The sequence below is a fragment of the Phoenix dactylifera genome, chromosome 9, assembly GCF_009389715.1.
Source record: "Phoenix dactylifera cultivar Barhee BC4 chromosome 9, palm_55x_up_171113_PBpolish2nd_filt_p, whole genome shotgun sequence".
Lineage (NCBI taxonomy): Eukaryota > Viridiplantae > Streptophyta > Magnoliopsida > Arecales > Arecaceae > Phoenix > Phoenix dactylifera.
Window position 1 is genome coordinate 5,273,238 of NC_052400.1, and position 12,088 is coordinate 5,285,325.

Consider the following 12,088-nt stretch of genomic DNA (forward strand, 5'->3'; position numbering starts at 1 on the left):
GTCTTGCGCAAAAACGTTCCATGACTCGAGAAAGCACTGCTAGGAGGTCTATGAACTTGACAAGCCATTGATAGGCTGACCCTGAGAGGGTACAAGAGGCTGACCAAAATAGAGGCAAAGAGAACAAACCTTCAATCGATAATTGACCGTTGGTTATCCAGTCCCCTGCATCGCCGCCATGGCCAAGAGGAGAAAGGTAGAGAGCGGATGGAGGCATATGTCGGATTTGAATGACAATCACGCTTAAATTTAGATTCGTGCTCAACTTACAGATAAAATCTAAAATTGTTTCTAGCGGGCTACCGAAGTGAATTGAGACCATGGTAACTTTGGCATCCAAAATCAAGATCATACCATATAGCAACAGTTTAGATTTGCAGATTTAACCGCTAACATTGAGTCTAATTGTGGTTGTGAAACCCACAGCTGTACATGGGCTGCCCATACCCGTAAGAGAACGGGCAGTTGCACCCAAACAACTTAGGACCAATATACAGAATTATCTTTGCAACATTGAGGTTTAGCGGGCATACACACATGGATGAATATAATGTAGGTTTGAAATGAGAATCAATTTTCGTCCACTTGGCTACCAAGGTGAATCAATACATTAGATGGCAATTTTTGCATCAAAATCAAAGACAGAATGCTAAAGATTATACCACATACAACAGGTTAGATTCGCAAATGTTAATCGCTAATATTGAACTATATAATGGATGCAAAGCCACAGCTGTGCATTGACCGCACGTAAGCGCGCACAGATCAAAAGAAACATGAGAGATGGATGGAAGAGCTCCAGAGACACTCGCACATGGAGAACATAAAATATAAATCTTAAGCTTAACCGCGGCGAAGTCAAACAAGCCAATCCTGGCACTGCCTTAGCAAGGCAAATTCAGGACGAACAAAAGCTGGTTCACAGGGTGCCTGCCAGACAACCTTATCAAGTTGTGGCAGCAGCATGATTGGAGAGATCTAGAACGCTTTCCTGGGTGTCGAGTTTGAAAAAAGTTATTCTGGGCTAAAAGGATAGCTTACAGGCAGGCCATAAAACAACCAATAGCCCAACCATGACTAAGCCGCTAAATCAGTTCAAGCCAGATCACCAGGTTCCAAACACTGACAAAAACTACTCCCAATTTATTTAGGCCTGCGGAGAGCAAACATATTGTTCCAGAAAGAATACCAACATCCAGACCGAATTGTTTGCTATGATTCTCAACAATATTCACCTGGCACATTCAATTGACTGGAAAGAGTTTTGCATCTCTAAACAATCACTAGCTTCTCACAAACCTCTTAAATTAATGAAAAGGATGAGTACATGAGGTAGAAATTTCGCACTTTGGAAGAGGGGCTAATTGCTGATTTGATCTCTGCCAATAATCAGACAGGTTGAGCTTGCAGGCTGGTAAATTCAGAAAAATATCCAAACAAAATAGCACTACAAATAACAAGCAATGGTACAATTCCATAAAATAAAAGTGGAAAGCAAGAAGATCCTTCATCAACTCATTGTAGGAAACAGGTGAATCTCCTATCAGCATGGCCAGAAGAACTGGGGTCCTTCCATCAAAACAGCAAAAAGGCTGCCTTTCTCAACAAGTCACAAAATGAATAGGAGAAAAAGTAATGATAGCTGAAAAAGACAAGGGGGAAGTTCTAGACTTTGTAACCTTTATGAATCTGGGGTCTCATTAGCTTTGGTTTCCTCAGCAGCTGCTTCAAATGTCTCTCCTGCCACAAGTTCAGGAACATCATCGTCATCGTCCTGAGTGTTGGCACCAGCAGCAGGTTGTGCCTGCTTCTGGAACTGCTCAGCAAGCCGCCTCAGATTGTCCAAGTTATCAGGACCTAAACAGTGGCTTGAAAGTTCAGTAACAATCACTTAAAGAAGAGACCATATCGAATATCAATGTTTAACCACTTTTACAACAGGGCAAAAGAAACATATTTATGTTTTTATGTTTTTGAACAATGGCAGTAAGCTACCTAGGCAATTAACTCATACATGCCCCCCTCTATTTCATTTTTAGGCTTTAGTCCCATGCAGAGAATAAAGTAACACATGAAACATAGCACACCAAATAACAGGACAAGCAAATGAGACATTGAGAGACTGAAGTATAGGTAATTAGCAAAGATTTATTTTAGCTGCAGGGGTGGGAGGGGGGTATTTTTAATTAGATTTATCTAAAGAGTAAATGTATGTACAGGTTGATCACAAATGAAAATAGGCTACAAAACTAGAAGACATGATTTCAAGGACAATAAAAATAACTGTCACTCTGATGCAGAAGCAGGAGCCCGAGTCATCCTAGATGTGCGCCGTATTTCGATCGTCGCTTGGGTGTGCCTGAAACACAATGGGTCCAGTATTTTCAGCACCTATTTATATTGGGTCCATAATTTGCTGATTTGTGCTCGATTGAGTCCATGTAATTGACTTGAGTCAACCCAAGTCACTTTGCATGGACCTAATTGAGGACGTGATGAGGTGTCCATCCGCATAGGAGAAATCCTATTCTCATTAGGATTTCATGGTGTAAAGAGTCTTAGACGTGGAGATGTTTATGGGATTGACCAGTCAAAGTCCTATTTTGTTGAGGACTACTTAAGTGATTAGGAGTTGTTTATTTGGTCCATGTGGCGTTTGAGGAAGAGTCCTAGCTGATTTGGACTCTTAATGCATGTGTCTTTAAATAGCCCTAGTTATTTGGGAGTCTTAGTTGGTTTAGTGAATTTCGTTAGTTGATTTCGTCAAATGTTTATTTAAATTAAAAGAGTCCATGTTTAGTAGGAGTCCATATTTCTGGTTGTAAGAGTCCCTATTTTTCCAACCTCCTTCTCTATATAAAGGAGAGGTTGAAGAATAAAATTCAGAATAAATTTGAGTAAATTTTTTTTGAGTTTTTTGAGAGCTTTGAGAGCCCTTCACGTGAGAAGAGAGTCTCTTCTCCTTCCTTGGTGTGACGCCAAGAAGAGATGAGGAAAGAAGGTGCAACTCCTTCTCTTCCACCTAGTTTGTAGGTATTTATGTGAAGGTGAGACTCTTCTCTTAAACCCATACTTATCCCTCCGTAGAATCTTTCTTCCATTAAGACTCTAAGACTTCATCCACGTCCAAGCCCCCTAACGTTCCAAAACCAAACTAATTTGGGTCCCAAGCCAACTTCATCCGCCCTAGCCCAAGCCAATATAATTTCCAAAATTCAACCACCAACCATGGACCCAATTAAAATCATTTAGCCACCTTCCCATCTCCTTCTTCCTCCCTTCTCCATCCACAAACCCTAGCCACCATTGATACAAAGAAAAAAAAAGAGAGCTTTAGCATCATCCACAAAAACAAAAAAAATCCGGTGACACCCATATCCGACTGCGTCCAGTAGTATCAGAGCAAATCGATCCACATAAGTACAAGAAGAAGTCGTCCCTACTATTATGATCCCTACTATGACGATCATTACTATTCCTACAATATTGAACGACAACTAGATGATCTGATGGATGAAGTTCAAAATCAAATGGCTGCCCTAGCATGAAAGATGGATGTTGTGGAGGCAGCACTACGACGTCGTAGCCGTATCAAACCACAAGTTGGGCAACGATGTTCAGCAGCAACAAAGGCACTCCTCGAGGTATTTTTTCATCCATAAAATCTGAAATTTCTGCAAATAGGGGTACATATTTGAAACAAGGAATAACAAAATCTAGCAAAAAAACAATAAGTCCCATGCGCAAAGACGATGCAAACCCGATTGCTCCAAGTGCGGTGGCCGAGGGCATCTTTCTGATATTTGTTCCACTAAAGATCACCAGATATTCGAAGATCTTGATGCTGATTTTGAAAATTCAGCAGCACCATCTGGTGATGTCTCTGCCACTGAGATCTCTTCCCCTTCTCTTGAAGTTCCCCTAGACCCACTGAGATTGAGGACAAGGAGAAACCCAATGTGGAAGATAAAATTTCAGAGATGATCTCATCTGAATTTGAATTTTTTTTTAGATGATTTTTCTGATAAACTCTAGGAGAATTGCCTAAGGAAGACAGTTCAGAAAATTCAGCAGAAATCGGCCATGAAGATGGAATCATGTTCGCATCAGTTGGTTCTGAAATTTCATAAGAGATGCCATCAGATTGTGAGGTGAATAATCTGATTTTTAGTCAAAGCCAAGAAAAGCACAAGCAACACCTTCAACAAGATGTTCACGTTCTTCAATCGAAGGAGTTTTATGTAAGTCTAAAAGGTATTTCTTTACTGATTTTCAAGATCCCTTTCTAGAATTCATAAATTCAGATCAAGGCGATCAGCGGATTACGGCATGCGAAGAAGGATATCAAAAATTCTTGGTGAAGTGAAAGAACCGACCCCTTTCAGATTATTCGTGCCCGAAAATAGAGGAGATCTCGCGCCAGAATTCAGATTTGCACGAGCTCTTCAGCCCCAACTCGACGGAGCTGAGTTCTTCTCAGCCGGAAAGAATTAATGCAAAAGCAGGAGCCCGAGTCATCCTATATGTGTGTCGTATTTGGATCGTCGCTTGGGTATGCTCGAAATAGAATGGATCCAGTATTTTCAGCACCTAGTTAAATTGGATCCTTAATTTAGGTTTGTAATTTGCTGATTTATACTGGATTGAGTCCATATAACTGAGTTGTAATTGAGTCAACCCAAGTCACTTTGTGTGGACCCAATTGAGGACGTGATGAGGTGTCCATCCGCATAGGAGAAGTCCTATTCTCATTAGGATTTCATGGCGTGAAGAGTCTTAGGCATGGAGATGTTTATGGAATTGACTAGTCAAAGTCCTACTTTGTTGAGGAGTCTTTGAATGATTAGGAGTTGTCTATTTGGTCCATATGGCGTTTGAGAAAGAGTCCTAGTTGATTTGGACTCTTAGTGCACATGTTGTTAAAGAGTCCTAATTGTTTGGGAGTCTTAGTTAGTTTAGTTGATTTCGTCAAATGTTTGATTTAAATTAAAAAAGTCCATGTTTAGTAGTTCTTGTTTAAAGGAGTCTCTAAAATTTCTGGTTGTAAGAGTCCTTATTTTTCCAACCTCCTCTATATATAAAGGAGAGGTTGAAGAATAAAATTCGGAATTAATTTGAGTAAAATTTTCTTGAGTTTTTTGAGAGCTTTGAGAGCCCTTCACATAAGAAGAGAGCCTCTTCTCCTTGATGCGACGCCAAGAAGAGGTGAAGGAAGAAGGTGCGACTCCTCTTTTGCCTAGTTTGTGGGTATTTAAGTGGAGGTGAGACTCTTCCCTTAAATCCATGCTTAGCCCTCCTTAGAATCCTTCTTCCTTTAGGACTCTAAGACACCATCTACGTCCAAGCCCCCTCACGTTCCAAACCCAAACTAATTTGGGTCCCAAGCCAACGCCATCCGCCCTAGCCCAAGCCAATACAATTTCCAAAATTCAGCCGCCAACCATAGACCCAATAAAAATCATTTAGCCACCTTCCCATCTCCTTCTTCCTCCCTTCTCCATCCACAAACCCTAGCCACCATTGATAGGAAGAGAGAAAAAAAGAGAGAGCTTCAGCCATCATCCACCCAAAAAAAAAAAATCCAACAACACCTATCCCTGACTGCGTCACACTCTATATGTCAAATAAGAGGAAAATTTACTGCAAATGAATTCATAAAGCAAAACCTTAAACAGATGAACATACCAAGTTGGTTGATGATCCCTGGAAGAAGATCCTGAAGTTCTGCATAGACAATTTCATATTAAAGACATGGAATCAGGAGAAGAATTTGCAAATAAAGACAAATTAAAGAAAGTATTAAAGAGTGAAACATTTAATTCCATCAAGCTTCTAAAATTTTTTATTGATTTAATATTACTGATATATAAGAAATGAGAGTACTTCTTGTCTGTGGAGAACCGCTGACCACCCATGTATTGGCAGCAATTGAAGCTTGAACTGTAAGATAAACAGAAGGAATTAGCACATCAAAAGCTTTGAACTGATTTCTTGCCATACGATTTCTCTCTCTGCTTACATGATGCTTTTTCTACCTTTGGGGTTCAAAAACTGGATAACAAGATCTTCCTTGAAAATATTGACTTCTTCTATAGCAGGAATAGCATTCACCCCTATTCTCTTCAAAGTACTCTGAAGCCTTTTGTCATCTGTTGTTGTTGTTTTGTGAACCGCCTTCTTCTTCCTAGTAAAAGTACAAGATGAAACATAAACAAATATATTCAAAGACAGATAAAATAAATCAGGATCCTTAACAAAAGGCTTAGGCCCCGTTTGGAAGAGCTGTTGGCAGTAGAACTTTTGAAAGTAGAGCTTATGAAATAAAGCTTTCTGAAGTAGAGCTTTTATAAAAAATTGTTTGCTGTTTGGTAACTAAATTTCTAAAGTGCTGTGCCACTTTAACATGTATTTGCTAAACAAACTAAGAAAATACTTTTGGTATGACAAAGTGGCCATAAAGGACATTGCATAGTATTATACAACAGAATATAATAAAATATAATATTTATTAATACATAAATATATAATATAGTATAATATTACTGTAATTTAATATAATATTATTAAAATATAGTAATATAATATTGTATACTATAGCATAATAATCTAATATAATACTAAATTATTTAACATAACATATCAATGTATTATGATATAATATAATATAATATAATATTTATAATATAATACAATAATAAAAATATAAAATATTATAATTATTAGCGTAAATTAATTTTTCATCATATAACAAATTTTCTAGCTAGGTGATAAAATTGGTTAAATAATTATTAAAGGGACGTTTTGTGTAATTGTTATATTTTATCACAGATATTTTGGTAAAAAAACAGCTTTCCGACCGAGCCTAAAAGTGGTTTTCCGCAAAGCTCCAAAATGGAGCTTCTTCTAAAAAGTTGTTTTTAACTTTCTTAAAAAGCTAAAACAACTTCTCAAAATTTTTACCAAACACTTCTATTTTATCTAAAAGTGCTTTTGGAGCCCTCCAAAAGCTCCCCCAAACAGGGCCTTACTGAATTTTAAAAAACCAAAGTTGATATGAACCAACTATCATACATAAACATGAGAAAAAATGTTGCATAACACAGGTTTTATTATGTTCACAACCAAGGTACACCATCTCAATACATACCCCGTACCGATGCAGCCCTGTTATTATGTCGGCATGCCCAGTATGGGAGCCGATTTGGCGTACCGAATGTTGGTACGCCCCCATACTGCATATCGGTTCGATATCGGTAAGGTACGGTACACCCCATACCTCCTGATTCAGAATGGTATGACGTACCTTGCTCACAACAAGGTTGCTGATTTCTTGGCTTCTTAATAGAATTTATCATTTAAATGTTATATCTACAAAAAATTTACAAGAGAAACTTCCTCAACTCTTATTAAGATTCTTTAAATCCAAACAATTATTCGAAAGCCTATATGATGTTGTTTGTAACGTAATTATTTTCTCCTGAAGAGCAAATCCCAACCAAGACTCCAATAAAGTTCATCACCCTATCTCAATATCCTAATCTGGAGTTTTTAAATATTTGACCTCTCGCAAGCTTCTAAGCACTGCTGCAAGCATGTCAGGAAAATATCCACACCTTCACATTATATCAAAGTTCAGAGCATGATATAAACAAAAAACAGAAGAAAACATTTAAAACCTGCGCATGCTGCCCTTTCCACCAGTGCGAACAGCACCAGCCATCCTCATAAGCTTATCCCTGTCCATTTGCTTGAGGTAAAATAATAAGTGTCAGCAATGCAGGGTAGCTATGATGTTTCGAACAATAGTTACTATTATAGGAACAAGCAGCACAATTCATAAAGGACATGAAATGCAGAAAGAAAAACTTGACACAAGATAAAACCAATAATACCAGGCAATAGTTATAGAATAGGGTACAAAAGGCTGAGAGATGAATAAGCAATGACTGCTTGTTGTCAATGTGGCCATATTATGTTTTAAGGTTGCTTTAAAATATGAAATATGCAAATAATTACAAATTACCCTAGAGAATGCAATAACTAGAATTATGCACTTCTTGGTCAAACAGACTTGTCAGGAGTTCCAGATTATACGTTGTCAGTAAAGAGAGCTGACTATCCACAATTTGATGAAAAACTATGCTGAAATATCTAGTGGTCAATTTAAGCAACTTCAGCTAATTCGTATACTTTCAATTGTTCTCATGATCTTACAATCAATGATGGGGCTTTCACAGTCTGGTTCTGAGCCAAATTATGGTCAGAGAATATTATAAAATTCTAATAGACTAAAGACCATAAAATTCAACATGATAATATTATGTACATCCTAAACCATGTAACGAAATTCGGTTTTTTATGGTTCATTAGACGACATGTTTCTAAAATGACTTATTTGTCACCAACAATCCCCGATCAAATATGCAGCAATATCTTTAGGAGTGGTTCTAGTGGAAATATTGCTCAAGGGCCAATGCCTTCATGTGTTTTATTGGTCGAATTAGAATAAAATCTGAGCTTATAAGTTACATCATTCTATGTAGATATATTAAATAGCTGAATATTATGCTTATATCATTAGACAAGTTAAAACATAAGCAGCTTGTGGTGGAGATAATACTTATTATGTTGTCATTTCATCAATTCAACTAATTTTTGATTGACCCATGTTTCCAAAAATTTTTATAAAATTTTTGAAAGATCCTAGAAAGTATCTATTTTTTTGGACAAATCAAGTAGAATCTTAAGATTTGCAAGTAGTTCCCTGAACATGTCTCCCTTTTTGTAGTCTACAACTCAATGCTTATCATGAAAACATTGCTTCCAAATAGATTTGAGCTCCATCCACGATGCAATTCCCATAGGCAAGATAAGGTCTAATTAAAAAACTTTCTAGATCAAAGAAGGCAAGTTAGAAGAACCCATCTATAACAACTTCTTTAGAGTCCATCTTCCTTCTTTAGGTTGGCTTCTGGCGCAATAGACCAAGTTCCTGCCAAATATTACTAAAAATATCCAAAACTTTCTTTGATGATTAACATTCAAAATTATTCAATAATATATGCCTCCATCATAGAAAAACCAGCCATACTATATCTATTGAGCAGTGCTATATGATTTCCAAATCTTCTTTTTAACAACTTGAAGAGGCACACATAGTAATTCTTTATGTCATACTCATCATATCCACTCTAGAGGAATGTTATTTTTATTTTTTAACTATTCTGAACAATCCTCACACATCTTGTTGGCAATTTGACAAGCAAACAATGTTGAGATTATCAACAGATGCATGCTTACTATAAATGCTAATTTTTTTTCTTTTTTTCACGAGTCTTTTAGAACCCCGGATTAGTACATATAAGTGGGATTCCATAGGTTGGTACAAATGCCTGTCAATACCCTAAGTTATTATCCGAAAAAAATCAAATGTTATTAGATAATAAAATTTAAGATTAGAAAGACATATAGTGACTGATTGAAAAGAAAATGAATGATAGAGTTCCCGAAAATAGCACAAGGGCCCCAATAATAAAGAGATGGAATCCTAATGAGACCAATTACTTAACACAACAGTTTAATATCATGGTGGCATCCACATAATTAGAATTTGATCATTACCAAATGACTTTGCAGTCCAATATATATTCTAATATTCCATCACATTCAATTCAATAAACTAATCATGTCATATCAAGGACTTCCCAGGAATATTGTAGTTTTCCTTTGATAAATATTGATAGCAATACTAGCGAATGGAATTTCTATAACTTGCTGAGATCTTATGTATTGTTACTTCAATTCCACAAAGGATAGGATTTGTTCCAAAAATCAATTTGACTTGTCCCTTATTTACATCAAAAGAACTTTGCAAGTTGTAGAAGTCATTGATGTCACTGCTGCTCCCTTATTTGCTTCCATTGCTGGTCTGCTTGCACTTTAGAGGGAACCTTAACATTCAGGGAAGAGACAAGACAGCAATTGTTTTAATAACCTCGAAACCCCACATGAATCTCAAAGTCCACCATGAATTATAGCACTGCATGAGAGAGCCAAAGCACACTCCACAGAATTACTCAAAACAACAGCTTAAATCCAAAAGAGTATGTAATCAAAGAGCCTACAGCTTTCTCTCAAGTGTTATGTTTTCTTATTGATTGCATAATAACCCAAAAATTTGTCAAGAACAATAGACACTTTAATAGATTTATTTTAAATAAGAAGTACATCAAAATTCAGTAAGATAAAGATCAATAGAGTAATGCAAGTTCAATAAATACAAGAATTAAGGCACTATAATCATTTTAAATAACAAAGGGCAGCATAAGGTACTGAAGAAAGGCCAATTTAGAATCTATAAGAGGCATATCTTCATCTAATTTCTTTATTGTTTCTATCAAGCATGACAGATAACAAAGTCCTGTTTGGAAGAGATCGTTAAAGGGTACAGAGGCCTTGAATATGTACATATTTTAAATAACCAGAACTACATCAGCATTCAGTGTAGACATATATAGAGAGTATTGCAAGCTCAACAAATATGAAAATTAAGGCACGTAATTATTCTACTTAACAAGAAGCGCCCTAAGGTACTATAGAAAGGTAGTTTTATATCGATGAAAGGCACATCTTCTTTTAATTTCTCTTATTATTTCTGTCAAGCATGCCACATCACAAAGTCCTGTTTGGAAGATAATGTCAGAGGGTACAGAAAGGTCTTTTAATAATCTTCCCAGCAAACCATCCCTTCACCTAGATGCATTAGAACCACACTAAACTTAGTGAAATTCAATAGCAGATGTCACAAAACAAACAGGCAGCTGAAACCACCAACAGGCCCTTCCACAGCCAAAAACATTTTACAGCCCTCATGCTCCTTCTCCACAGGGCTACAGTACAAGGGCACAAAGGTTATCCATTCTCTTACGAATGTCAATGAGCACTGTGAATGGACGCAAAAACATCCCATAGCAATCTCAGCTCTAACTGTGCAAAACCTCCACCCCAGCATGATGCGGGGTGTACTAAAACCAGCACCCCCATTAAACTTAGATTTAATAAAACAAGCATGAAAGGCACATCTTTACGTGATATCTCACCAGACCACTACCCAAACTTAAAATCCAAAACAATCTCTAGATCCCATATCCGCACAAAAAAGCAGCAGTAATTTACTCATCACACTAGGAGAAATCTCTCATATATTTGAAGCCGTCTAATTCTTCGATTGTCTCGCTTAAAATCTAGAAGAAAACTATTTCTAAGATCTATAGTTAGTTTAAGTCTCAATCCACAGATCTACTTATTGAAGTAAATAGATGAAAGAAGAGAAGAAATTAAAGGAGAAATAATAGCATAAAGTCGAGAGTCTCGAATCCAACCAACCATTTCATCTCAAGCTATAGATTTGGAATTATAAGCCATTACATGAAGCCGAAAAGACTTAGCACGGGAGGCTATCGGAGGAAAGGGAAGGGAAGGAAGGGATCTTACCTTAATAGACCGCGGCGAGAAGAAGAGGGAAGGTAAAGGCAAACAGGAAACAAAGGGGTTTTAGGGCCGCTAGGGTTTCGGCTTCTCGGAGGGCAAGAAAAGGAAATGCATTTTGACTTATCTGGCGCGGAAATGGCTGGCAATCGTGGCGCCGCCCGGTCGCAAGCAACCCACATCCCTCGCACGTGTTTAGCACCCCCGCTGGGCCTCGAATGGTTTGGATAAGCCTCCAAGGGCTCGTTTGGTTCGCAGGAAAGGGAGGGGGGAAAGTGTGGTCAACGGGAAAGTAATGAAATGCCTCTTGTTTGGTTGGAGTTTTCAAAGGAGAGAGATGGGAAAGTTGTATTCCCATGGAAATATGATTCCCACATTTCATGGGAAAGTCTTTCCCATGAGAAACATGGGAAAGTTACTTTCCCATGAGGTGGGAATCACTCCTTTTTTATTTTTTCCCAAAAAGACCCTTCAGCATTAAAGAAGCATTAAAGAGGCATTAAAGACCTAATTTTTATTAAGGGCATAATAGGAATTATACATAACTTTCCTAGGAAAGTGGATGGTCAACCAAACATAAGCACTTTGGAAATTTGTCACT

The 12,088-nt window shown here is 37.4% G+C and overlaps 1 protein-coding gene across 4 annotated transcripts; it reads right to left on the reverse strand.

Moving 5' to 3' along the window:
• Positions 1-1,194: 1,194 nt before the first annotated feature.
• On the reverse strand, positions 1,195-11,637 carry LOC103721473 (nascent polypeptide-associated complex subunit beta-like). 4 transcript variants are annotated; one of them, XM_008811704.4, is made up of 7 exons: positions 11,494-11,609; positions 9,857-10,039; positions 7,677-7,747; positions 6,036-6,184; positions 5,884-5,940; positions 5,686-5,724; positions 1,195-1,857 (listed from the first exon to the last, which is right to left on the reverse strand). In XM_008811704.4, exons 3-7 carry the CDS (start codon positions 7,742-7,744, stop codon positions 1,682-1,684), a joined length of 489 nt encoding a protein of 162 aa, XP_008809926.1. In that variant the 5' UTR covers positions 7,745-7,747; positions 9,857-10,039; positions 11,494-11,609; the 3' UTR covers positions 1,195-1,681. The 4 variants fall into 4 exon arrangements, with proteins under 4 accessions (XP_008809926.1, XP_008809925.1, XP_008809922.1 ...); XM_008811701.4 differs by lacking the exons at positions 9,857-10,039; positions 11,494-11,609 and adding an exon at positions 11,386-11,484 and having other exon boundaries at positions 1,219-1,592; positions 1,680-1,857; XM_008811703.4 differs by lacking the exon at positions 9,857-10,039 and having other exon boundaries at positions 11,494-11,637.
• Between the last annotated feature and the right edge of the window lie 451 nt (positions 11,638-12,088).

Excerpts from the sequence above, each read along its gene's own strand:
- LOC103721473 (XM_008811700.4), bottom strand. Across the intron at positions 6,185-7,676 it reads GGAAAGGGCAGCATGCGCAG|GAAGAAGAAGGCGGTTCACA; the intron begins GTTTTAAATGTT and ends TACTTTTACTAG. Across the intron at positions 5,725-5,883 it reads CGGTTCTCCACAGACAAGAA|AACTTCAGGATCTTCTTCCA; the intron begins GTACTCTCATTT and ends TTGTCTATGCAG.